We start from the raw sequence: 27,539 nt of genomic DNA, 5'->3' as shown, positions 1-27,539 counted from the left end.
GGGTTTCTCTGTGTAGCCCTGGCTGTCCTGGAACTCACTCTGTTGACCAGGCTGGTCTCGAACTCAGAAATCTGTCTGCCTCCCAAGTGCTGGGATTACAGGCGTGCGCCACCACCGCCCGCCTTACTGCTTTTAATATTCTTTCTTTGTTTAGTGAAATTGGTGTTTTGATTATTATGTGCCGGGAGGACTTTCTGTTCTGGGCCAGTCTGTTTGGAGTTCTGAAGGCTTCTTGTATGTTCATGGGCATCTCTTTCTCTAGGTTAGGGAAGTTTTCTTCAATAATTTTGTTGAAGATATTCACTGACCCTTTAAGTTGGAAATCTTCACTCTTGTCTATACCTATAATCCTTAGGTTTGGTCTTCTCATTGTGTCCTGGAGTTCCTGGATGTTTTGGGTTACCAGCTTTATGTATTTTGCATTTTCTTTGACTGTTAAATCAATGTTTTCTATGGTATCTTCAGCACCTGAGGTTCTTTCTTCTATCTCTTGTATTCTGTTGTTGATACTTCCATCTATGACTCCTGAATTCCTTCCAAGGTTTTCTATTTCCAGAGATGTCTCACTTTGTGATTTCTTTATTGTTTCTACTTTCACTTTTAGATCCTGGATGGTTTTGTTCAGTTCCTTCACTTGATTGTGCTTTCCTGTAATTCTTTAAGGGATTTTTGTGTTTCTTCTTTAAGGGCTTCTGCTTGTCGACCCATGATCTCCTGTATTTTTTTAAGGGAGCTATTTAAGTCTTTATTGAAGCCCTCTATCAGCATCATGAGATGCGATTTTAAATCCAACTCTTGCTTTTCCGGTGTGTTGGGGTATCCGGGACTTGCTTTGGTGGGAAAACTGGGTTCTGATGTTGCCATGAGGCCTTGGTTTCTGTTGATAGTGTTCTTGTGCTTCCCTTTCGCCACCTGGTTATCTCTGGTGCTAGTTGGTATTGTTGTCTCTGGCTGGAGTTTGTTCCTCTTGTGGGCCTGTAAGCCTGTGTCCTTACTCCTCTGAGCTCAGAAGTGAAAGCACTGCTGGGAGATCACCCACTCCTGGCGGGCTGTGCACAGAAGGCTGTGGAGTCTCCCTGCTCCCTGGTGCAAAGGGCTGTAGGAAGGCTTCCTTCCCAGCTGCTCCACTGATCTTGGGCTCTGTGTGCTCCTATCTGTTCCCCTCCAGAGAGAAAGTGTCAAAGGACTTTAAGATTATTTAATTGACTGATGTTTTATTATTTCAACCTAATGAGAGGGAGATGACTCAGAAGGTAAAGGGCTTGCTGCCTAGCCAGACAACTAGAGTTATTGTAGAAGTTGCCCTCTAATACTCTCTCTCTCTCTCTCTCTCTGTGTGTGTGTGTGTGCGTGTGTGGTATGAATGTACCCTTCTTGCCGCAGATGGTCCCAGCCGGGAAGACTTAGATCTGAGGGGGGAGCTTTTGGATATCAGGAAAAGGCACAGGTTCAGTGAGATGACAGACACAACCACACACACAGAGGTGGTTTGAATCTGAATGTATATTTCTGTTTTGGGGCATGAGCCTTTAAGCATGAGGGATTGACATTTACATATCAAAAGATGTATCCAGTAAAGCAGGCACAAGGAACAATTAGCATAACCATTTGGCACAAGTAAGTGTAAAATCAACCTGGTAAAACGTTTTTCTGTGTAACAAATTTAGAAGCTTGAACACAGACAACATCAGTCTTCTTGATATAAACTTTTAAAGAGATTTTAAAGGACATTTTGTTAAACTCCCTGAGTCTAAATGAGTCTCTGTGAGTAATAAGTATGAACTGCATCCTGAATCAAACCTGGATAAATTAAGAATGTTGTTTTGGCCAAAGACCCCCTAGGTGGGGTCTGCAGGACAAAAGCAGTTCCTCACAAACTTCCATTGAGGCAGCTCTGAGCTTTGCACCAACTCAGATGTAAATTCTTTCTACCTTGCCCAACACCCACCTGTTAGGCAAGGACATTGCACAAGGTTTTTCAGATGTAAATATCTTCTAATCTGGGTTTCTTGTTTCAAATCCACCTGTCCTGCAAGGGTGACTATGAGGATCAAAAAACAAAAGAAACTTGTATTTTTCATGTGTCTCTGGTTAAACTAACCTCTTCTTAATAACGTTTTATCTTTTAAATTATGTCTAATGACTTATAAACTAATATACAGTCAAGACACATGAAATATATTTATACCACTGTGCTAAGTAATGCTTTTCATACCATAGTGTCAGAGCCATACTTCATTTACATACTGTTGGGAGGTAAATGTAATTATGCAAACGACTGGAGCAAAGCTTGAAGAATTTTCTGGCTAGTGACTTACTTCAAGATGGATTCTTGTACGTCTTAATTTGCTTGGTTTTTCTTAGTCCTGGCTACTAAGAAGGGGGAGAGTTTAGAAAATTGCCAGAGTGAGATTTTTGGCTTCTGAATAGGGGTGTTCCGGAGAGCTCCAGGAGGCATTTCTCTCCTCAGTCTGTAAAACTTTGTCTCACAGAGTTTACTGGAGCCGCTGCGGCACTCCTTATAAGTATATGTAACCATTTTAGTCATTTTTTAGAAATAATTTCAACCTTAAATACGTTTTGCTTGGATAGGAAAATACATTTAACTGTTAATATGATGCTAATGGATCCTTTTTTTGAGACAGGGTTTTTCTGTATAGCCCTGGCTGTCCTGGAACTTATTCTGTAGCTCAGCCTGACCTCAAAGTTACAAAGCCCCACCTGCCTCTACCTCCCAATTATTGGGATTATTAGTAGTGTACCACCACTACCTGTCTACTAATAAAACATGTTTTAAAAGATGTCTTTGTCCAAATTGGATTTTGGATGGTGTTCTATTGAGATAGCTTCTATAGTAATCCTTATGAAGAAGACTTTTCTATAATGGATGAGTGAAAATATGGGCTGTCATTTGGTTGTGATATAGAACTCTGTTACACTAGTCTAGCTAGTTAAATAGAGAAATCTTGCTAATGCTACAGAACCAGAAATAATAAATGACCCCTAACTAAGAATTAATTTTAGCAATTACATGATAATATAATAATAGGTACAGCCGGGCGTGGTGGTGCATGCCTGTAATCCCAGCACTCTGGGAGGCAGAGGCAGAGGCAGAGGCAGAGGCAGGCGGATTTCTGAGTTCGAGGCCAGCCTGGTCTATAGAGTGAGTTCCAGGACAACCAGGGCTACACAGAGAAACCCTGTCTCCAAAAAACCAAACCCCACCCCCACCCCCCCAAAAAAAAGGTACTTGACTGCACTTGATAGACTTTAGATGAGAATTTAGAGTGCATCCAACTTTATAAAATTCATAATTGAGTTTTTTTTTGAAGATCCTAGGCAATGCTTTTCACCCTACTGTCTTGCCCTTTCTGCTTTTCATTTCGTCTTACTTCTTCCTTCTTGTCCCCTCATGGTATAGCATCTCCTCTTCCCTGTCTTCCTGTCATGCCCTTCCTTCCATGCCTTGTTGCTTGCTGGTGTTCTTCCATGGGTCTTCTAATACTGTTGTAAGAGGGCCCCTGACTGAGGGGTCACAAGTGAGAGTAAAGGTGAGTCGGCTTTGGGGTTTGAATTATATGTGGAAACTGGGTGGATCAGGAAAGAATGTTTCCAGTTGATGTTAACAGCGAAGGATTCTGAAGAGGTAAAATAGGTTGAAATGAGTAATAATGGATAGGTTTCTAGGATGATGGTAATTTTTGATTCAGATTTCATAAACTGTTTTAAGATTCAATTTAGCTGTAAGAAAATGAGTGTATTGAATTGTATAAAGATGAGTGTGACTTGGCGCTGAAGCAGCAAGTGTTTTGTTGAAATGTTTTGTTTCCTTTTAAACTGGTTTTTGTTATCACCAACTATTTTAGAATATGACTGTATCAAACTTTTTTTTTTTTTTTGCTTTCCTAGAATTTGATTTGTCATTTAGTCCCCAATGTTTAATGGCTGCTTTAAATAATTATTTTTTGGAGGGGAGGGGAAAACTTAATCTCTTTTGTGTCCTATAATAATACTGCAGACTAGATTATTTATAAATTATATTAGTCTGGCTATATTAGTTCTGGAGGCAGAATATTTAGTATCAAGGTTCCTTAATCTGGTGAGAGACTGTGTACATAGGATAGAGAAGGAGAAAATCCACTTTTGATAATGTATTATTTATTTATGAGACCAGAACTCTCATAACACCCTCAGTGTTGTCTTTTAACACTGGTGCACTATGGGAGTGCTTCTCAACCTTCCTAATGTTGTGACCCTTTAATACAGTTCCTCATGTTGTCGTGACTCCAACCATAGAATTGCTTCATTGCTATTTCATAACTGTAATTTTAAAATAGTTATGAGTTGTAATGTAGCTGGGCAGTCATGGTGCATGTCTGTAATCACCACACTTGGGGATTGTGGAGGGCAGATGCAGGTGGATCTCTCTGAGTTTGAGGTCAGCCTGGTCTACAGAATGAGTTCCAGAAAAGCAAGAGAACACAGAGAAAGTATGTCTCACAAAACCAAAAGAGAAGAGAAAAAAGAAATATAAGTAGATATCTGATACGTAGGCAATCTGATATGTGATCCTTGGGTTGAGAATAGCTAGCTATACTGGAGACTTGGTATTGGGACACATTCTGTCTATACCAGAGGTATACGTTTTAATTAATTGTGCTTTTAAAATATAGTCAAATGATTAAAAAAGAAAGTCAAAATGTTAGTTTTTGATTTAGATGTTACTTTTCTTTTTTCTTTTTTTTAAGATTTATTTATTTATTATATGTAAGTACACTGTAGCTATCTTCAGACACCCCAGAGTAGGGCATCAGATCTCATTATGGATGGTTATGAGCCACCATGTAGTTGCTGGGATTTGAACTCAGGACCTTTGGAAGAGCAGTCAGTGCTCTTAACCTCTAAGCCATCTATCTCTCCAGCCCCAGATGTTACTTTTCCAGATGTAATATTTTGATTTTCCTACTTTTGTGCTTTAATACAGGGTCATCAGAGTAGCAACTGCCATCTTGCATTAAGTTGGATAAATACTGTGGTTTTTAATAATCTTAGCAGAAAGTGAATGATTTACATTAGGTATTTCATTATCTGAGATAAGTTTCTTTTAATGATGCATTTGTGTTCTGTCCATTTTCTAGGTCATCCTGTTCAGTTCTACAGCATGAATAGGCCTGCCTCTCGCCATACACCACCCACAATAGGGGGCTCATTGCCCTATAGACGCCCTCCTTCCATAACTTCACAAACAAGCCTTCAGAATCAGATGAATGGAGGTCCTTTTTATAACCAGAATCCAGGTTAGATTTCTCTTTTGCCATTTCTTTTCATTTCTTTTATATTGCACCATAAAAAACAAACAAAGCCCTTTTGTTACACATAATTAGTCCATGTATAATAGGTGCTTATCCTGTACACATTTGGTAGTTTAGACTATTGTTGTATGGATAGAAGAATGGATGAATACTAAGTTTCTACTAATACTGTGTTTTTTACTTTAAAAAGTCAATACATGATTTATATGTAACGCTAAAGAGCTCATCCTACTCTTCCCCGAATGGAATAGTTTTCAGTGTGCCTAGTCCTTTGCTTTTAAAGACTAATATTGAATTGGGGCAGTGCTGGTGTATATCTTTCCAGCACATGGGAGGCAGAGGCAGGTGGGTGGATCTTTGAATTTGGGGCCAGCCTAGTGTATAGAATGAGTTCTGGGATGACCAGCTATACAGAGAAACCCTGTTTTGAAGAAGAACAATAACAAAACAAAACAAAACAACAACAAAAAAAGCCAACTAATCCTAAACTAGACATACATGGGCTTATTTGTAATCTCAGCATTCATGGGCAGAGGCAAGGAAGAGTAGCCAGTATAGGCTGGAGAATGAGAGCCGGACTCAAGCGGAGTGTATGTAAGAATAGTGTGTTCTTTTTGTTTAATGAGACGTCACAGCTCCATGAATTGCACAAAAGTTGGGTGTACAGAAAGGTGTTTTGCATTAGGCAGTTATTATATCTGATACTGTGATGGGCGGGCCTTGGAGAAATCGATTCAAATATGACAGTTAAAATAAAGAATTGAATCATATATTACAGAAAAGCTAACCTTGCACATTTAATGCCACGTATAATTGTATTTTGCTCATCCATGGAGAATGTAAGAGAAACTTTAGACATCTTGACCTCATGAATATATTATGTTAACTTACTGTTTTGTATTTTAATTTTGGCTAAGAGGTTATTAAACCTGTGTGAGCTCCTCCGATTCAGGACAAATCATTCCATCTTTCATAGTACTGAATTTATGGAGTAGAAAATTTTTGCTGTGGCTGCTACTGTTAATAAAACCTTAATTATTTCCTTTAGGAATAATTAATGGAATTAAATGACTTTCTTTTTATTTGTTATCTCATTTGATTCACATATAGAAAATAAGATTGATGATACTTTTAAAATTATTTAAGTTTTTATTTATTTTATGAGTACATAGGTGTTTTTCTTGCAAGTATGTATGCTTGTGTACTATGTATATGGCTAATGCCCATAGCGGCCAGAAGAGGGAGTTGTAGCTCCTGAAACTGGAGCTACAGATAGTTGTGGGTGCTGGGAATTGATTGAATCTGGGTCCTCAGGAAGAGCAGTTGTGAACTTAATTGCTGAACAATCTCTTGAGTCCCAAGATTGGTAATCAGTCATATATATCTATTTTGTATATGAAACCAAGGTCAAGGTGTTTTGTTTGCTTGTTTTTCTGTGTAGTTCTCGCTGTCCTAGATGTAGTTCTGTAGATCAGGCTGGCCTCAAACTCAGAGATCTGCTTGTCCCTGCCTCTCGGGTGCTGGAATTGAAGGAGTATGTCACTTAATATTTTTTGATTCTGTATTTCTTGCTTTTACATACTTTCATGTCTTAACATACTTTCAAATTAAAAGTTTTTTTGTGTTTTTTTTTTTTTTTTTCTTTTTGTTCCCACATGCTAGGTCTTCTCTGGCTTTGGTAAAGGGGAAAGAGGAGGAAGGGAAGACTTTATTGCAGTGGTGGAGGCCTTGTTAGTCTTTATCCAGTATTCTGAGAAAATTGTTCAAAAATACTGTTGAATATCAAAGGAAACCTTTCTTTTTCCACGTTTTGTCACTGTCCTGGGCTCCTCTCATATAGTGGATGCTGCATTGGTCGTTTAGTCAGTGCAAAATGCAGTGCACATCCACCTAAATGCCTTGATTGAAATATATTTGCCTTTTCATGCTTAGTGTTTTAGGCTGTTTTTTTTTTCTTAAAATTCATTTTCATCTTAAATATTGCCAGAATATATTGCAGAATATACTCTGCTTCTACTTGTGTTTTTCAATTTTGCATTACAAGTATATTTTTTTCTGAAATTATTTTCCTCCATTTTAAAAATGGTAAAGTCTTATTTAGACAGGTTTTGAGGTTGTGGTTTCACATTATTCTCCTGCTTCACCCTCCTGAGTTGGGTGCATGATTTCATGGCTGGCCAGTGCGTGTGTTGTGGTTTTTGTCTTTCAATTTTAGTTCATTAGCTACAACTTATTTCATAGTTTCGTGGAAGATGGGCTAGCTCTTTTGGGTATCTGGAAAGTACTGCTTATAGTCCTTTTTTTCCTTTAGGTTTGAAACAATGATGTTAATCCAAAATGGATTAAGTCCATAATGAGGCTGTTGGTGTTACAGCTTTGATACAGATGTACAGGGTACTTAGTAAGAATATGGAAGGAATAGTTCATGACGAGTGTATGTACTAAATAGTTCTGTGAGATCTCTGTAGATAAAATCGGTCAGCTGTTTCATGTATTTAATTCTGAAGCACTGGGGCTTTGTGTTAGGTAGGTACTCTACTGCTGACTTGTATCTCTAATGCACTAAAGATTTTAGATTTCAATAATGCTTTTTTAATAAATCAGATTCATATATGCCAAATATAATTGAAAGTAAATTTAAAGTAAAATTAAATCATTAGGGAGGGATTTTAATCTAAGTATTTTACATACTCAAGGAACTAAGGTGAATTGGAATTGTTTAGCTGTGAGAAGTTGTGACTTTGTATATTTTCTGTATTCTAAGACGTGCGTTTCTTCTCTTAGAATTTGGTAACGTTAAAGAAGACAGTTATAGCTCTATTACTTAGAGTACTTTTAAACCTAATTTTAAAAAACAGAAGAAAACTATTGAGAAGTCTGGCATTTGAACATGATCCTTGAGCATGCTAGGCAGATGTTCTGTCTTTGTCCTGTACCTCAGTTCCAAGCATGCCCTTTTCTTTGACAATTCTTTGGTGAGACTTAATGGTTAGTGAACCATTTTGTGACCACGATGCTTGTGTAAGCCTATAGTTTACGTCAGAGCTTTGCCATGGATGCGTGCTTCTGAAGAATGAGGTTTGAAAAGGCAATGGGGTTCTGTAGGATACAAGTCTGACAGCATCCCCACTAATGTACAGCTTGTTCTGAGTCTGATAGAGGGCAGTCTAACAGGGATTAAAATATGGAATGATAGTTCCAAGTTCAAGCTGGAAGTTAGTTGTATTCTAATGAGATCATTTCAGAAGCAAGTTACTGAAAGAAACCTTCATTAGAACATAACTGAAACCCTGTTGCTTCTCTGTTTATAAAATCAAACTGAATTTTAAATTTTTTGCCAACAGTGAAGAAAGAGAGTTACAGAAACACAGACAGTTATTAGTTAAGCTTTCTTTAAGAATATAAAGTATCAGACTGGAGAGATGGCTCAGCAGTTAAGAGCATTGACTGCTCTTCCAGAGGTTCTGAGTTTAATTTCCAGCAACCACTTGGTGACTTAAAATCATCTATAATGGGATCCAATGCCCTCTTCTGGTGTGTCTGAAGATGGCTACAGTATTCTCCTATAAATAAATAAACCTTAAAATAATATGAAGCATCTTGTTATTAAAGAATGTATATATATCTACATTTTTTACATATACATTTAAACACATAACAGACCTAGTTAATAAGATATTAATCACGATTTTCAAGTATGAAGTCGTTTGTAGCAATTAGCTTACAGCAATCAGTGTTTCTTAAAATAGAGACATTATGATCTTAGAGTGTTTAAATTCTTTCTCTTCCAGGGATGAACAAAGAACAGTGAAAAGGCAGTGCTAGTATGGCTGATGTGCACCCTAGTCTCTAGAGGCAGGGAAGTTAGGAAGAACAATACAACTTCGCAGCAGACCAGAGGTTGGTGTGGCGTAGTGGATAAGGAGCAGTATAAGAAGATGTGTTTGAATGTTATTTTAGATTGTTCTTAGGAGAGGACCAAACAAAACCAAAAAACCCCACAGCTAAAATGTCTTAAGTACATTTCCATTCGACCAGATAAAACAAATAGACCCTTAGTACTATTAAATACAAACTACATTTTTAATCTGTAAGTCATAATCAGCTAGTTTTTTCTTTCTTTGGTGACTTTTTATTTAAAAAAGAGTATCAAAATGATCTAATTAAAAAATGTCTGAGACTACAAGGTTAACAGTTTGGTAATCCCAGTTGTGTCATTAGACAGCTTCCTATTACTAATTACTCAAATCATTTTTTAAATGTTCCTTGTTCTAGGTTGATATTTATTTTAAAGAAATATAATTTGAAATAAATTACATAAATTATTTTCCTCCTGGAAAATAAAATACCACCAATTAAATTTAATATGTCATAACTAAACATAACGTTCTTCATTGAATTCAGAAGTAGTTTTTAAATGATCTGCTTATCTGTTGACATCCAAAAACTCTAGCCTTTTTTGTTTTTAAAGATTTATTTATTTTATGCATATGAGTACATGTAGCTGTTTTCAGACACACCAGAAGAGAGGGCATTTGATCCCATTAGAGACGATTGTGAACCACCATGTAGTTGCTGGGAATTGAACTTAAGACCTCTGGAAGAGTAGTCAGTGTTCTTATTATTTTATTTTATTTTATTTTATTTTATTTTATTTTATTTTATTTTATTTTATTTTATTTACATGAGTACACTGTAGCTGTCTTCAGACACACCAGAAGAAGGCACCAGATCCCATTACAGAGTGTGAGCCACCATGTGGTTACTGGGAATTGAACTCAGGACCTCTAGAAGAGTAGTCAGTGTTTTTGTTTTGTTTTGCTTTATTTACATGAGTACACTATTGCTCTCTTCAGACACACCAGAAGAGGGCATCAGATCCCATTATAGATGGCTGTGAGCCACTATGTGTTTGCTGAGATTTGAACTCAAGACCTTCAGAAGAGCAGTCAGTGCTCTTTACCTGAGCCATTTCTCTAGTCCCAGAAGTAATTCTAACTATGTTTATTTTGCCTTTTTATAAGAATATTTATAAAGCTTATAAAAATAAGATGTAAAAGTCTAACATTCTTGCTTTTGAATTGGATGTCTGAAGTATCAGATCACAAAAAACCTTCACAAGACTATAAGTCAGCAGGAAACTTAAGGCTTGTAAAGTCTATGTCACCAGCACATTCATCCTCCAAGGGTTATACTGTGCCGTGCCTTTGAGATGGAGGGATGCAGCCGTGGAAGAACAGTGGCGTTTTTCTATAGGCTCAAAGAAGAATTTTGATGATTTGGAGTTATAAAAATCTGCAGTAACAGCACCTGATTCTCAGTGGAAGGTTCTGATAACTAGTCTTCCAGTAGAAGCCTTGCCCCTCAGTAAGAACTCAGGTCATATTTGTTTAACTAAATCAAGACCCAACTAATGCCTGTTATTTGTTATTGAGCCTGTTTAGGTTGTTGGGATATTAAGTTTTTCTCATATACTCAAGGACATTTCAAAAATTAACCAAACTATTCACGAAATTTTAGAAACTTTAACAGAAATTTTTATAGAACACATGTGCAACAGTCCCGAAGAGGATGTGTTCCCATTGCGTGTTAGCATAGACTGTGTATGGTAGGTGTTTTCTGCTGTAATTCTACAGCTTACTAAAACTCTTCAATGTATTGTTTTGTTTATAAAATTACCCTCAAAAGTGAATCCGTAAGGAAGACAAATATTTGTGAAAAGTGGTGTGCCTCCTTATTTGTCTATTGTGTTATCCTTTCCTTTTATATAACATGCCCTTACCCCTTATCCTCCACACCTTTTTTGTTTTTGCAGTATCTCTTGCTCCTCCTCCTCCTTCCATCCTACAGGTAACTCCTCAGTTACCTTTAATGGGATTTGTGGCCAGAGTCCAAGAAAATAGTAAGTTTATGTCTTCTTTATGCTGTAGATCAGATTATAGGCATAGAATGTAATTTACATATGACTGACTGAATGGTCATTCATATGTTTGAATAAGTCATTGTATGAATCGATAGTGACGATAAAGTAATTGAGGTGGACTGGAGAGAGCTCATTGGCTAAGAGTGTGCTCTCCTCTAGCAGAGGACCTGGACTTCAGCTCCAGGAGGATCCATACCTATGACCTCTGTAGACACTGACACTCAAATGCACTTATAATTAAATTACAGTAAATTTCTCTGCTTTCTGGTAGCTTTAAAATGATAGTTTCTCAAAGTTACACTCAGAGCACATGCTTAGCTTCCATTAGATCCCAGGTTTGATTCCCAGGACCATAACCAAAAAGAACCACACCACCACCACCACCACCACCACCACCACCACCACCACCACCACATAGTTGTAATTGTTTGACAAACAGATATAAAATAGTAATGTAAGAAAAAACCCACATGAGGAGATGCTCTAATTACCAAATAACTATCCTGCTTATTTCTCAGTTGCCTAAAGAAACTGGTACCCTAGTTTGCTATTCCTGGAATCATAGATGTGTTATATGTGGCCTGAGTATATCATTCGCCCATTTCAAGTATAAAAAGGATCACACAACAGTAGGGCAGAGATCAGTCTGCCATGCATTTGAGATTGGAGGGATGCAGCCTTGGAAGAACAGTGGCATTTTCTGTAGGCTCCAGGTGGAAATTTGGTGCATTCCCAGTAAATTGCTTATCCAGGTAAAAAAAAAGTTCCCCTGAGGGTGAGGGATCACTGGGTGGTCGAGCAGTTGCCTAGTGTGTACAGCTCTGGGTTTAATTCTGCCAGTAGTTGGGGTAGGTGTTGAGAGTGATCGATTGTGATCTCTTATGATTTTTCACTGTATATAATACATGTGGCAGAATATGTGTTAATTGACTATAATAATAAGGCTTCCTGTCAGTAGCAGGCTATTAATAATTGGTTTTGAGGCAGTCAGAAGTTAATAGGCATTTCTGACTATAATGTGATTGTGGGAGAGGTACAAATCTGTGCTTTGTTCAAGAGTCAAATTGTACATTAGTTTAAGATACAATGTCATCAGGCCATAGTAGCTCCACTGTGCACCTCTAATATCGAGGGTACATGGTACTACTCCTGGCTAAAATTAATTATGGCCTCTTTCTTGTTATGGTTCTCTGGAAGTAGGCATTTAGCAGTAGAATGTAAGGTCTGTCAGAGCAGGGGCTTTGCTAATTTTGTTTGCTGCCTATATCCCTGGCACTTAGAAAAGGGTCTGGCTGATAGGCATTTTGGGGCCTTTCTTTTTTGTATTTTGTTTGTATTTTAACTGGTTGTTGTATAGTCTTCGTGCTTGTCTCAGGGTTTCCATTACTGTGATCAAACACCATAAGCAAAAGCAACTTGGGGAAGAAAGGTTTCATTTTATTTACACATCTTTCCACACACCACACTTTGCTTACACTTTCAGGTAACAGGCCATCACTGAGGGAGGTCAGGGCAGGAACTTAGAGGCGGGCGCTTATGCAGATGGCCTGGAGGGTGCTGCTTCCTGGCTTGCTCCCCGTGACTTGCTCAGCCTGCTTTCTTATAGCACTCCTGACCACCATCCCAGGGATGGCATCTCTCATAATGGGCTGAGCCCTCCTCTGTCAGTCAAGAACATGCATCACAGGCTTGTCCATAGGCCAGTCTGGTGGGAGTATTTTCTCAAATAATGAGAAATGTTTCCAAAATGACTGTTTGTGTCAAGTTGACTGAAAACTAGCCAGCACAATGCCTACAGGTTGAATGAGTGGGAAGATTTTTCTGTTTTTATTGTGTCTATTTTTTAAATCAGCTGATACGATGAGCACTTCCTGGGCAGTCCCACCGTTCACTTCCTACCACATGTTCTTGGAAATGCTGCTGTTCAATTTGAACAAATTATTTCAGATATTTTACAGAGTACCAGCTAGATTTTGTAATTGACTTTGAAGATTAACAATCTATCAAAATATTTTCTTTTTTCCTTAAAATCAGACTTTAAAGATGAGTAGGATTATGGAACTAGCTGTTATTAACTTTTACCAGTAATTAGTGCAAGGTATAAGGTTTGTAGAAACATCAAAAATATTTCATAAATACAAGTACTAATTTAATTTAATTTAATGTTATTTAAGTACTTGATTGGTGTTTAAGACTTAGTTGTCACTTAAGTAGATAATTGTAGAACACTATTATAGCAGCATTGTTAGTATTTTAAAAGCTGCTTCCTAATTTGGCTCCTATCATAACTGATTCCTTTGGGCTTTCTCTCAACCTTGTTCCTGCCAGGCCTTTCTTTCTCCCTTTGTATGAGGTATGGCGACATTTTCCCTCTATTCTGTTCAGTACTGAACCTGGTTTCTAGCCACACGAGGCTGGGACTGACCTAACAGTTGTGACTTATACATTCAAATGAGTGTTATTTTCTTTGAAACATGCACTGTGGAAAGATGTGTACTCTGTTTTAGAATCAGCATAAGTTTTTTTTTTTTCAAGAGAATAAGACTTTATTTAAGTTTGGGGGCTGGGAAGATGAGATGGAGGCAGTGCTTGAGCCCCTGGTTGCACCCGGATTCCTTCACCTGGATCCATGAAGTAAAACAGGGAAAGATAGGCTTTCTGCCCTAGGCCTGCGTGCCAGCCAATCAGGGAAACCAACCTGGTTTTGATACAAAGAGGCACAGACCAAAGAGCATCCAGCTAACAATTGTCTACAATTTCAAGGCGAATCCATTTTAGCCAGAATTATAGCACACAAGCACCATGCTGTAAAGTATTAAGTGGGGACTAAGCTTTTAGTGTCATTGCACACGACCAGCACACTTCAGCTTCTGGAGATGGAGGCCCACACCCATGTGCTAATAGCCATTTTGTTAAAACCAAACGGAGCCCTCCCCCAATCTAATTACATTACAGAAATTGACCAGGATCTGTGAGCGGTGCCCACAGGAGCAGCATAAGTTTTTTTTAAAGCATTTTTTTTAAAGTAGATAATTGAACTAACATATTCTTTGCATTAAATTTAATGTGTGAATGGTCTGGAGTCACTTGGAACCAATTATATTAACCACTTACACTGCTATTTAAAAAAAAGATATATTCCTTTTATCTTTTTTTAAAATTTTTTATTTGATATATTTTTTATTTACATTTCAAATGATTTCTCCTTTTCTGGCCCCCCACTCCCCAAAAGTCCCCTAAGCCCCCTTCCCTCCCCATGTTCCCCCATCTACCCCTTCCCACTTCCCTGTTCTAGTTTTGCCCTATACTGCTACACTGAGTCTTTCCAGAACCAGGGGCCACTCCTCTGTTCTTGTACTTCATTTGATGTGTGGATTATATTTTGGGTATTCCAATTTTCTAGGCTAGTATCCACTTATTAGTGAATGCATACCATTATTGATCTTTTGAGACTGGGTTACCTCAGTATGATGTTCTCTAGATCCATTCATTTGCCTAAGAATTTCATGAATTCATTGTTTCTAATGGCTGAATAGTACTCCATTGTGTATATATACCACATTTTTTTGCGTCCATTCTTCCATTGAGGGATACCTGGGTTCTTTCCAGCTTCTGGCTATTATAAATAGGGCTGCTATGAACATAGTGGAGCACGTATCCTTATTACATGCTGGGGAATCCTCTGGGTATATGCCCAGGAGTAGTATAGCAGGATCTTCTGGAAGTGAGGTGCCCATTTTTCGGAGGAACCGCCAGACTGATTTCCAGAGTGGTTGTACCAATTTGCAACCCTACCAGCAGTGGAGGAGTGTTCCTCTTTCTCCACATCCTCGCCAGCACCTGTTTTCTCCTGAGTTTCTTTATCTTAGCCATTCTGAATGGTGTGAGGTGAAATCTCAGGGTTGTTTTGATTTGCATTTCCCTAATGACTAATGAAGTTGAGCATTTTTTAAGATGCTTCTCAGCCATCCGAAGTTCTTCAGGTGAAATGGCGCCCCTATTATTCACTGAGTAGAGCATAAACTCGGCCATCCTTTCTTTTGCCTGTCCTGCTTTGGATGATTTTTTATACATACATACATACATACATACATACATACATACATACATACATATATATATATGTATATATATATTTTTTTTTGAGACAGGATTTTTCTGTGTAAGCATATAAAGAATTTGGTCTACGTTGATGCATGCTACTATAATTTCTTACAGCATCACACTACTTAATTGTAAATCAAAGTTTGGTTGTCCACATCTTGGTAAGATTTCTCCTGTACTGCTCTCAGGATTGAACCTGGTTCCTAGCCACTCAAGGCTCCTGGGTGGTATTTATTTACTGATAATGAAGCATGTGTTGTACAGATTTTATCTAGGATAATGGGCAGAAACATTTCTCTGTTTATTGCTATAGTAACATTAATCTTGGGGAGCTTCTTTTCACATTTATTAAATCAAGATTTTATAAATTTTTCCAACCTTGGCCTGGAGATTTGGTTTACAGAGTTTACATAGGATGTAAGGTGTATAAGGATCTTGAGTTGAGCCCTAGAATCATAAAAATGTAAAAAAATAAATTAAAAAAGACCTCTCCAATGGAAAGATTAAGTGAACTAATGTCTTAGTCAGTACTAGCTGTTTAACTGCACAAGGAAAACCCTGTGGCAGTCTTTTTCAACTGGCTCTGAGGTGGTTACAAAGAAAGTGAAAATTAACAGTATCTGTATTTTGTGTAATTTTATAACACAGTTTCTCTGATTTTTCCAAAGGTCTCTTGGATCTCTGTTTTTGTTCAGTTGTTAATTCTCTACTTATACACATATAGAATTTCACTGCAGTTTTTAATCTCTGTGTACGAAAAACATTGAATTCCAATAAAGGATCTATTAAGAGCAGATTTGTGTTTTATTTTTCTTGTTTGTTTGTTCGTTTATTATTAAACAGCATAGGACTAGTGCCATGCAGAGATTTGAGGACAGCCTAGGCTCCACAGTGAGCACCCCACTCCAAGGAAAAAAATCCCAAATCCCATAGGAATACAGAAGTTTTAGAGAGTGAATTTTTATTTTAGAAAGCATGTAATACAGAATGGCTCAGCCTGGGGGAAAACACTTTAGCAGAGTGACGCTGGCACATCTTGACTGTCAGAGACCGAGGTTAAAAACAGGATTGCTCAGAGAATGCAATGTTACAGCTCTGGTGCATTATAAGTAGGATAGTGATGGTGATTCGAGCTGAGGACTGGTTCTTTTACTTTGTTGTGTTCAAGTATGTATCGAGCAGTTGAAAGCCTTGAGTTCTGTGGGTTTGCAGATGATTTTTTTTTAAACATGGTACAGTATGGTGAGACTGATCCCTGAAAGCATATTTCTGCAGGGTATATTTTAAGTTCTTCTGATAATACATATGGACATGTAGTCTCAAGAAATTTCAAATAATCACTAAACCCGAATTAGTTAAAAACAAAGCTAGTTCATAAACAAAATGTTTTAGTGGTTGTACTTCCAAAGTTATTAGTGATTTCTTTTTCCTACCCAGTTTGATATAACTCTGTTTAATAAAAATTAGGCTAGTAGTGTGGTGAATCCCTGTAATCCCACCTCTTGGGAAGCTGAGGTAGTAGGATTGCAAGTTTGGTTTATATAGTGAAAACTGTCTCAAATGTATTGAGAATGACAGCAGATTTTAAAAACTTGTGTATTTTTTGACTCATTTTGCTTTTTATGTGTTTGTAATTATTCAAGGTATTAATATTTCTGATAAACACTTTAATAGGGTGTAAAGCCCATTATATTGTACTCACTTCTTTAGGAAAGTATTAAGTATTTTTACTGAAAGGTTCTGGATGCCTAAATAACAGTAAGTATTTTGACTAAAACTCATTCAGCACCATCAACTGACCCAAATGGGAGAGAAAGTCATGCTTGAAGATTTAAAACATAAAGGTGTTTTTGTTCATTCATTATTTGAAAGATTATTATTTTTGGGTCTAGGTCTGTATCTGATGATTCTAGGAGTTCAGATAAATGTTGAACTTTTCATGATACATTGTTGTCAGCTTGATACATTGTTAGTTTCAGACACACCACCTCCACCACCTCCTGTGGAAGAGCCAGTCTTTGATGAATCCCCCCCTCCACCTCCTCCTCCAGAAGATTATGAAGAGGAGGAAGCAGCTGTGGTTGAGTACAGCGATCCTTACGCTGAAGAAGACCCACCATGGGCACCACGGTCTTACTTGGAAAAGGGTAAGTGTCAGGAGGTCTTCAGGAGGGATGAGAGGACTTCTGTCCATAGAAATGAGACCTGCTGCTCAGAAAAGGAGCATGATTATTTACTTTATATACTTGATTATCTCTTCTGTTTTGTTTTTTTTAGTCAGTTTATAGGGTTATGGTTTTGAAGTTTATTAGTACATTACTATGTTTATCTCATACTATTGAACTTGCTTTTCACAAATTATTTATATACCACAAAGTAAAAATCAAGTGGGTTTTCCTTTGGAATTCCCCAGGAAGACGATTATTTTTCCAAATTATTTCTGTTCCTGTGCTTTCAGCCATCATGATCATCATTATTATTTTGATTTGTTTTGACATACAGTCTTTCCAGGTGGTCCAGGGTGGCTTCTAACTCTTGATTTTTCTGCCTCATGCTGGGATAACTAAGTTATGTACCCTGTGCTGAACTTTCAAATAATTACTTTTGAGTTGTTTTTATGTTTTGAGTTTGAGTATTTCCATAGGAAACTTTCTTCCAAAGAACAATAATGTGTCAGACTCTTTTGTATAACTGTGTGTGTGTGTGTGTGTGTTTGTGTCTATGTCTGAGTCTGTGTATAAAATTGCTTCTGTTAGGGAACTGTGACATGTGGTACCTTGGGATAGGAGCTTCCAAGTCTCAAGACTAATCAATGAGATCAGCTGTATATGGTAGCTCATGCCTACAACTCCAGCACTTGAGAGGTTACGGCCAGACTAAGCTCTGTGGTGAGGTCCAGGTCAGCTTAGGCTGCAGAGTAAGATCCTGCCTCAACAAGAAAAAGAAAAAAAATAACACTATCTAGCTTGTGGGTATAGATTTGTTGATGTAGGAGGAAATTTTCTGATAAAGAAACTGAAGTGACCAAAAACCACTATGTCTCAAAACTGGCTGCACATTAGAATTTTTAGTTACTGTTGTATTGATGTGATGACCAGGCAACTTACAGAAGGAAAACATTCAACCGGGGACTTGTTTACAGTTTCATAGGGTTAGTCCATGATCATCATGGGTTGGGGTCGTTGTAGGCAGACTGGCACTGGAGCAGTAGCTAAGAGCAGAGGAGGGGAGGAGGAGGGAGGGAGGCAGAGACAGAGACAGAGAGCACAGATAGTCAGTGTGGGCTGAGTGCTAGAAGGGGTGAGACTGGATCTCATAAGGGCTTTTTGAAACCTCAAAGCCCACCCCCAGTAACACCACCTTCTCCAACAATGCCATACCCCCTAATCTTTTCTAATAGTGTACAGCTAGGGAGCAAGCACTCACACATATGAGCCTATGGGGTGATTCTCATTCAGACCACTGCAAACCACCCATGGGCTTTTATGAATAAGTAGAGAATTTATTGAGTTGGTGAGATGGCTTAGCAGTTATGAGCATATACTGCTTTTGCAGAGGACCTGAGCTCAGCTCCTAGCAACCATGTTGGATGATTACAACTGCCTCTAGCTCATCTCCAGGGGAATCTGATGCTTCTGGCCTCTGTGAGCACCTGCCCTCATATATACATACTGCCAAATCTACATAATCAAAGGGCAACTAGAACAAATCTTATAGAAAGAGTGGACTGAACACTCTTGGCCAAGATAGAGCAAGTATAAGCAAATTTATTCCTTGTCTTAAACAGAATCTGGGGGAAAATATACAAAACAATACTTTTTTAAAGCTTTGGATAATAGGTGGCAGCATAGCTTTACTGGGCCCCCCACGCCCCCCACAAAAGGAAATCAGTTTTGTAAATGTCATAGTTGTCAAGAAAGGTGAGGGAAATGAATATGAGAGAGAAGCAGAATATTTTTAGAGACAGAGAGACAGACAGACATTAAACTTCGTGGAGATGAGAAATACAGGGTCTGGAATGACACTCTAGAGGAGGGATCGGCAGCTTTGACCTGGACAATAGACATATCCACACAGAAGTAGGAACAGTCTTAAAAGCAAAACCAAACCAGTAGGCATATATAAGGCCTGATCAAATAGTATTCTGTATTCTCATTCATTCTCATTCTCTCTCTCTCTCTCTCTCTCTCTCTCTCTCTCTCCCTCTCTCTCTCTCTCTCCCTCTTCTCTTCCCCTCTGTCCCCTCTCCTCTATCCTCTATCCTCTATCCTCTGTCCTGATGGGGTAGAGGTCATTATTTGTTTGGTTTTGTTTGAGACAGGGTCTCACTGTGTGGGAGTATAACTGACGTGGACTCACTATGTAGACCAGATTGATCTTGAACTCAGAGGTCTTATGCCTTGCATTTGCTGGATTAAATACCATCATACCTGGAGTGACAGGTGTTTTTATGCATTCTTTTTGTGCCTATCACTTTACAGAAATGATTAATAAAATAATAATTTTTTTACATAAATCACTGCATTTAACAACAGTGCTTTCAGATAGCAAGTATAAGTACTGTTCTAATACTTACAAAATGGCAGATTGAAGTTTAGGGAAGGTAAGTAAGCTTTGTGAACTAGACATAATCAGTGAGTTGAGATCTGAACTGTGCTACTCACAATTCTCCTCACTGTCCTGAGTTCTGGGATTTGCCAGCCTCTACTGTTTACTACCATTTAGTTTGGCAGTTATAGGGACTTAGAAATGTCTACTAAGTGAATTGTTTCTTAGTTATTTTAGCACTTTCTGAGTTAAAAACCAGGTAATGTAGTTTTAAAATTTTTTTATGATGTTAGCTGATATGCCCATTTTAAGGCCATGTTTAAATTTTGTTAAAAAGGAAAAAGATAGATGGGAGCAATTTTGCTTTCAGTAAGATTGGGTTAGTTAGTGAAGGTCAGTTGTTTGTGAATGCTTTTTCTAGCATCCAGGAGTATATTGTACCTGGCAATAGTGCACTTCTATACTTTTGTTAAATTAAAAGGCCACAAAGGAACCAAGACCTTTGATTGATGGTCAACCAGGCTATCATCCCAAGCAGAAACTTCAAGAAGCAGTGTGCATAGGAGTTGAAGGTCAGAAAGAGTTTGTAAATTTCAACAACAACAAAAAAAGGCCAGGCTCTTCAAGTATATTGGAAGGCTAGTGCACTGCTGCAGACAGTGACCGTGGTGATGAGAAGTATCAGGAGAAGGCAGGGCTCCCTCTTCCCTGGCTGTGTAGAAACTCAGGGAGTAGTAAGAGAAATAGAAGACAGTGTTTGTAGAAACTGGAGAAAAACATTTAGGTGGAGAGCATGGGCGACCATTGCTTGCCAGTCTGTGATGAGAGGACCATTGGTCATTTTAGTCTGACATATCTGTAGTATGGCCTCATTCACAAAGCAGCATTGTTTTTCATAGAAACAACAGCCACTGTAAGTTTTAAAATTGCTTTTAATTTAGATTACATTGTTAAGTCACTAAATTTATTAGTGATAATGTCAAGTTCAACTTTGGTGACCTCAGGAAAGTTTGTAGATCAGTTTCAAATTGTTAAACAGGTTTTACTGCCTTATAATAAGTCTTCCAGTTTCCATATAAGAAAAATTATCTCACTTCATAGCAAGACTTAATAAAATATAGAATATGGAGATGGTAACTTGGTTACCTTTTGATTTCTAGTAACTTGCCAACCAGCTGAAGGCATTTCATTGGCCAGTGGGGTCCTGCACCTGCGTCCCTGTACCACACTTCTCCAGAGCACTCATGTCTCAGTTCCCTTCTCATGTGTATCTGCTGCACTTCATACGGATTGAGCAGATGAACAGTACTGGGTGTGTTGTGTGGGGATAGATGAGTGAGCACCTCATTCTCAGTGGTGGGTGCTTGCTGGTTGCTTTGCGCCAACTTAGTTATGAGAGAAGATGGTTTGGTCCTGTCTGTAGTCCACCTTCCCCTCCCTCCTGAGCGCTCCTTCTTCCTCCATGTTCTTCACCTCTTCTGTCTTTAACATTTTTCATATTAGATTTAAAAGGAAATATTTAGTTTTGTTCAGCTAATGCCCTTCCTTCCTTCCTTCCTTCCTTCCTTCCTTCCTTCCTTCCTTCCTTCCTTCCTTCCTTCCTTCCTTCCTTCCTCCCCTCCCTCCCTCTCTCCCTCCCACTCACTATTGACTGAACCACTAAGCTAAATCTACAACCCCCAATTTCTTTTCTTTTTCTTTTTCTTTTTTTGGTTTTTTCGAGACAGGGTTTCTCTGTGTAGCCCTGGCTGTCCTGGAACTCACTCTATAGACCAGGCTGGCCTCGAACTCAGAAATCCCCCTGCCTCTGCCTCCCAAGTGCTGGGATTACAGGCATGTGCCATCACCTCCCGGCCTCAATTTTTATATTTCAAAGAAGAAAATAGATGCATCTTGAGTGTAACAAAGTTGTCCACTAAATTACTGTGTTATCAATATAAAGATAGTTATTCTGGATTATTTTTCAGTGGGTACATTTTTTGTAAAAACCAAGATTGTTGCATTTTCTTTAAGAAAATGCAGAGTTGGTTTTCTTGTAGACCATTGAAGGGTAAGTTTAACTAAACATGACTTTCTTTTTTGCTTGTTTGCCATTTATATTGGATTTAGAACTTTTTTTTTTAAAGAAAAGGATATTCCATTGTGTTAAACTGGTTATTGGATAGAAAATATAAATAAGTGTTAATTTTAGAAAGTTGTTGTGTATGAGTGCTTATTTGGTTTTAATTCTCTCGGAATGATATCCTCGTTCACATCCTATTTTGTTTCCCCCCCAGTTGTGGCAATTTATGATTATACAAAAGACAAGGAAGATGAGCTGTCCTTTCAGGAAGGAGCCATTATCTATGTTATCAAGAAGAATGACGACGGTTGGTATGAGGGAGTTATGAATGGTGTGACTGGCCTCTTCCCTGGGAACTATGTTGAGTCCATCATGCATTATTCGGAGTAGAGCCCGGCACAGCAGTGCTTCTGTCTTAGGAGGTCAGGTTTTCCCAGATTAGCCAGAGGCCCTGGGACTTTCCTCCCAGTGAGATGAATGAAGCATACAGTTGATAACCTTAGTCCTTTATTACCGTTTTGGTTTATCCCCTAGTATCAGAAACTGAAAGCCAAGTCTGAACAAGTGGATCTTCTTGCTGTCAATTGCAATATGCTATCTAGATTGAAAATGTGACCATTTCTCAGTCATGAAAAGCATACCAATATGAACAAATAGCTAAGACACATAAGACCAAGACTGACTTGAGAAAAAATATCTGGGATCTTTCTCAGGAATACTGTATACCCTTGGATCTCTCTTCCTGCAGAATCTGTGACATTGGACACTCACTGCCTCTGCCTTGGGGCTAACCTTGGGGCCTGGTGGACACCCTTGCCCTTTACTTTCAGTATATGGAGAAGGAGGAACCAGTGTTTAAATACTTTATTTAACTAGTTTTCGATTCCTTAAAAAGGCTGTTTTCTTCTTTAACACTGTAAATCCTGTGTTCTCCTAGCACTGGAGTGCGCTAGGTCTGTTAATCCTCAACTCCCTTGCATCCTGTCCTGTTTGTAGATTATAAGGATGACAAAATGTGAAAGTCTCCAAACATTCCCAGGGTTGTTAACAGTTTGATTTTAATGTACTGCTGCATGAGACTGCATTGCTGATAGCAGCCAGTAAAACCGATGTGAAATGTGGTGTAGGTGCTTCATGTACTGAGGTGAGCTTGTTGGACACGAAGGCTCCTAAGGATCTCCAGCCTTAGGTGCTGTTTCAGAGTGGGGCCTAGGAAGTCAGACCAGCTATTACTGTTCTTTTGATATTCAAAAACATCCCCCTTCCCCCTCTTTTTTTTTTTTTTTTTTTTTTTTTTTTTAAGCAGAGACTAGTTGTCAAGTCTCTTGACAGTCACTGGACTGAGAATGAAAGGCTGCTACTGTGCTCTTGGACCATTATCAATGGCAGTGTTAGCTGATGCCACGTCATTTTTATTCTCTCAGCTATGGAAAAATAAGTATTCTCCTGATTTGAAGTGATTAGACTCTAAAGTAGCACTCCTAGTAATAGTCTGAACCTTGTGATTCAGAGTAAAGAGTGTGCTGGAAAAGACTAATAGGGTAAAATACTTCCCCAATCACACTGAAGAAAATCAGTATGTGTTTGAAATGATTGGCATCTCCCTCATCTACTGAAAAGGAAGAGGAGGTAAAGCTTTTGTAATCCAGATGTAGGCCTTCCTCGCACATGCTGCCTAGTGATGCTAGAGCAAGTGCTGTAGATGTGAAGAGAAACAGACTGTAAGGCACTAACACTCCACTGGTTGATCTGTTGTCCACACCTGTGGCTTCACTGTGCAACTCGGATGCAAACAGTGTCCTTCTCAAGACCTTTTTGCTTTAAGGTTGCAGGGTATTGTTGGCTTTAGACATGGTGTTCCTCCTGCTCTAGCCTCTCAAATACTAGGATTATAAGCAGGAGCCACTACAACTGAAGCAGCAGGCTTTTTTTTTTTTTGGTATTAATTTTATTTTCAAACTACATTGCACATCAGCTATTACACTTAGAGATTTTTTTTTCCTGAATGCTTTGGATCCTTTAACTTCTGGTACACTTTTCACTTCCTGGTTTTGTTAGGTCATCTTGACTGTCTTCAGGATATGTGCCTGAAGCCTTAACTCCATTATGGACCCAAACAAGACTATATATGAACGTTTAACTCTGATTGTATTGGTACATGGAAACTTTTGAAAATAGTTGCACTAATTATTTATTTAAGTAGCCTTTTTCTGAACAAGCTTAGTGGATTAATAAGACATCTGGAAACCCAGCAAACAACTAGCTTTTGTAGTCATAGAAACAACTGGTGGTAGGCACCAGGAATACAGCTTACCTTTTGGACCCCTGCTCAATTGGGGTTTGCAGAAAACACTTGTGAAATCCTTTGTGCTGAAGACTTGCACTGGGGGTTAATCCATGGGACAGATGACTCCCCCCTTGTATTATTGAGTACTGGTATGCTTTTACAAACAAAACACAAAATACTGGCTGTTGGCCTTTTCTCCCAATCTTAAATTTTTGTGACTTTTAATCCTATGAATTGTCTTGGAAGGATACTCTGTAACAACGAGCCAGGCCCACAGTAATTGGAGACTTTTAATGTATGTAATATTTTATAGATTGCATGCTGTTAATATTGTGAGGTTATTTCCTGTTTTATTGTAAATTTTCCCATTTATTTGCCCATAAACTAAAATATGGTTGATATTAGGAATTTTAAACAAATGTTGAAACTTTGCTGACCAGAATGCAACCACTTTACCAAGACACAGGTACTGAGGACTCTGGTCTATCCTGAAATGTCTGATTCTGTGCACAGTTCCTTTACCCTTTAAAAAAAAAAAAAGAAAAGAAAAGAAAAGAAAAAAGAAAAAAAAGGAAAAAAAAAGACTGGACATGTCTCTCTCTCTCTCTCTTTTTTTCTTTTAATATTTAAAGGTTCAAGGATCTGAGTGAGCATACATTCTTGTGTTTGATCTTATAGCCAAGGCAAATTAGAAGCAAAAATAGTGCCAATATTTTGAAATCTAGACCCAAGATTTCAGCCTGCTGTGTTTGGAATAAATATGAACTTTTCGGGACATCTCCTACAAATATTTGCCTTTTGGCTTCTTCTGTCTTCCTGAGAGGTGCTTGCTGCCTGCCCTCATCTAGGGATTAGCGCAGGGCTGCTGAGTTTGCTATTCTTAAGTCACTGGGTGACGATTTTATCCCCTCCTTTCCTTACCAGTACTACTGCTGTTTATATTGCCTGGCTAGAGACTGGTTTGTGCATCTTTACAAGTGATGTCTACCATGTAGTTGCCTCATTAACAGTCTTATGTTGATTAAAGATGATTCTTAGGTGTGGGACATCAAAACGATAGCTTGCTTTTATCTTTCAGTTCTCATTTTCTTTTAAGGTCATCTTTCTGCAGTACAACTTGTTTTACTCCTTTCTCCTTATGGAGAGAGAGAACATGGTTAGTCCTGAAGGCCACCTTACTCCTAAAAAGGGCTTTGGTGGAAGAAATGGCAGTTAGACTACCAAATCTTTGATATGAATGGGAGCTGTTTATGTCTGAATAGCTTTGGCCAGGAGCTTCTCTAGAAGGTGACATTTCCCTAACAGCATTTACTTGGAATCAGAGTTGTTGAACTAATAAGCTTTAACAGTGTTTGTCGGGGCTCACTTTAATGATGGGGTTAGATGCTTTGTTTTAGATAAACAGCTAGTTAGTTCTTGACTCATTGCTTGGTTCTCTTTCCACTGTACCAACTGTTGTAACTAAACATGCTGTACTTTTCTTTAGAAATAGAGTTCTACCTGTTTTCAGGATTATACTTGAAAAAATATGCCATGTGTTGATAAATAACCATCAAAGTATTCAGATTGCTTAGAGGAATTCAAGTGCAACCTGAGTGGAAATAATCATCCACCCCTTCTAAAACTTAATTCATAAAGCTGTGTGTAGCAAGAATGCATTGCATTAGTTCTGTGCTGGCAGGAACAGAGGGAGCACAATAAAGCACACAGCCTTACTTAGGAGAGCCTTACAGAGTTACTAAATGGAGGCACTGAGCTGGCTATCTAAATATACTTTATGCTCTTTGTTTTATTGAGAATCTCGTTTAAAAAAAAAAAGCAAAAACAAATGAAATGACAGGGCCTAGCTGTGTAAATGACCTTGCTAAATATGTTAATTTTTTGTAAAAAAAAAAAAAAGCTTATTTTCACATTAAACTGAAGCCTCTTTTGCAAGTTCAGAAATCTATGGAAAAGCAGTTTTTAATCATATTTTATGTCCATGTACCTTTTTTTCTTAATAAAATGGTTTACAAAAAGAATGTAAACAATTTATGATCTGAAGTTACACTAATACACTAAGAGTTCCCAGAGAGTTGGTGGTACCGAGTGAAAAACCATTCAGGCAACCTGAGCAGACAGCTGTTGCCAGTGACATTCCTTCTGTGCGCCATTAAGCACCTCCAGATGAATGAGGGACATTCACTTAATTTTTAAATTGTATTTGGAATAATTACTGCTGTGTACTAAGAACTTGACCCAAATAAAAATACACGAAGTATATCGCAGTGTCTCGTAGAATCATTTATGGATTTACTACTACTTTCTAAGGTGGTTCTAAGCATTGATGTACTGTTAATTAACACTTAAAAATTTAAATATTGTTGAACTTTTAGCAAGTTTGGTCTCTGAAATACTTTGTTTTAAAGACAACTGCTCATTTTAATTATGAACTGCTTTTTTCAGATATAACTCTAAATTTTAAGTGTAAATTTTTTCAATATTGGAATGGGGTTTTAAAAACAAACAAAAAGCTTGGGTTATTACAGAAAAAATTGACCACAGAAGTTCTCTAGTGGTTTGTGTGATATGCAGTTTATCTCCAGGGTGAGAGCACTACAGCTCCTGTTGCCTTACAAGCCCATATTCCTCAGTGCCTTTGTCACTTCCATGACGTGTAATGTGGAAACTGGAACTCAGCTAAAACACATTTTAAAAAAAATGTTTTCAAGAAAAGGGTTTCTCTATAAATAAAAGGGTCTTTTCGTCATGAGAGCATTCTGGTGTCTGAAGATAAGTGGAACTCCCGCCTTTTGTTTATATTAAGGTGTGTGTTGATTCACACATCGAGGTGTTGGAGATTGGGAGGTGCCATCTGTTTCACTGTCCTGTCATTCTCAGTCTGCTGTGTACTTTTCTTCAGAGCCAGGGTCAAGCACTGACAAGATGGTGAATAACTTAGTTTGATTGTAGTTTGATGGTAAATGGTAAGGAGACTTGTAATATGAAACTAAATGTATCCATTTGATACAGCAGTCCCAATACATAATTTTGCTTCTAAATCATTGTGTGTGTGTGTTCATATTTATAGTTAGGATAGTGAATGTAATTGTGTTATGAATTATATGTAGGCATATATGAACTTGTCAGAATTACTGCTTTTGTAACACTTGGCAGTCAGATAAATTAAATCTTCAAAATAATTTCCTTCAAATACATATATGATGAAGTTTTAAAATGAAGTCTCTCTCTCTTTTTTTGTTTTTGTTTTTTTTTTTTTTTGTTTTGTTTTTTTGAGACAGGGTTTCTCTGTGTAGCCCTGGC

The 27,539-nt window shown here is 38.1% G+C and overlaps 1 protein-coding gene across 4 annotated transcripts in view; it reads left to right on the top strand.

Annotated features, from left to right (window-relative positions):
* The window catches only part of Abi2 (abl interactor 2), a 72,247-nt gene extending 45,751 nt beyond the window's left edge, over window positions 1-26,496 (top strand). For 2 of the 4 annotated variants that reach the window (XM_052192672.1, XM_052192671.1), the window contains exons 7-10: window positions 5,139-5,297; window positions 11,128-11,214; window positions 17,313-17,486; window positions 22,164-26,496. In XM_052192672.1, the coding sequence (XP_052048632.1) occupies window positions 5,139-5,297; window positions 11,128-11,214; window positions 17,313-17,486; window positions 22,164-22,339 (596 nt within the window). In that variant the 3' untranslated portion in view covers window positions 22,340-26,496. The remainder of the gene's footprint in view (window positions 1-5,138; window positions 5,298-11,127; window positions 11,215-17,312; window positions 17,487-22,163) is intronic. The other 2 variants (XM_052192674.1, XM_052192673.1) reach the window with 1 other exon arrangement.
* Window positions 26,497-27,539: the final 1,043 nt, after the last annotated feature.

This window comes from Apodemus sylvaticus, chromosome 9 (assembly GCF_947179515.1).
Source record: "Apodemus sylvaticus chromosome 9, mApoSyl1.1, whole genome shotgun sequence".
NCBI lineage: Eukaryota > Metazoa > Chordata > Mammalia > Rodentia > Muridae > Apodemus > Apodemus sylvaticus.
Note: the sequence above shows the minus strand (reverse complement) of the source record. Positions and strands in the feature narration are given on the sequence as shown.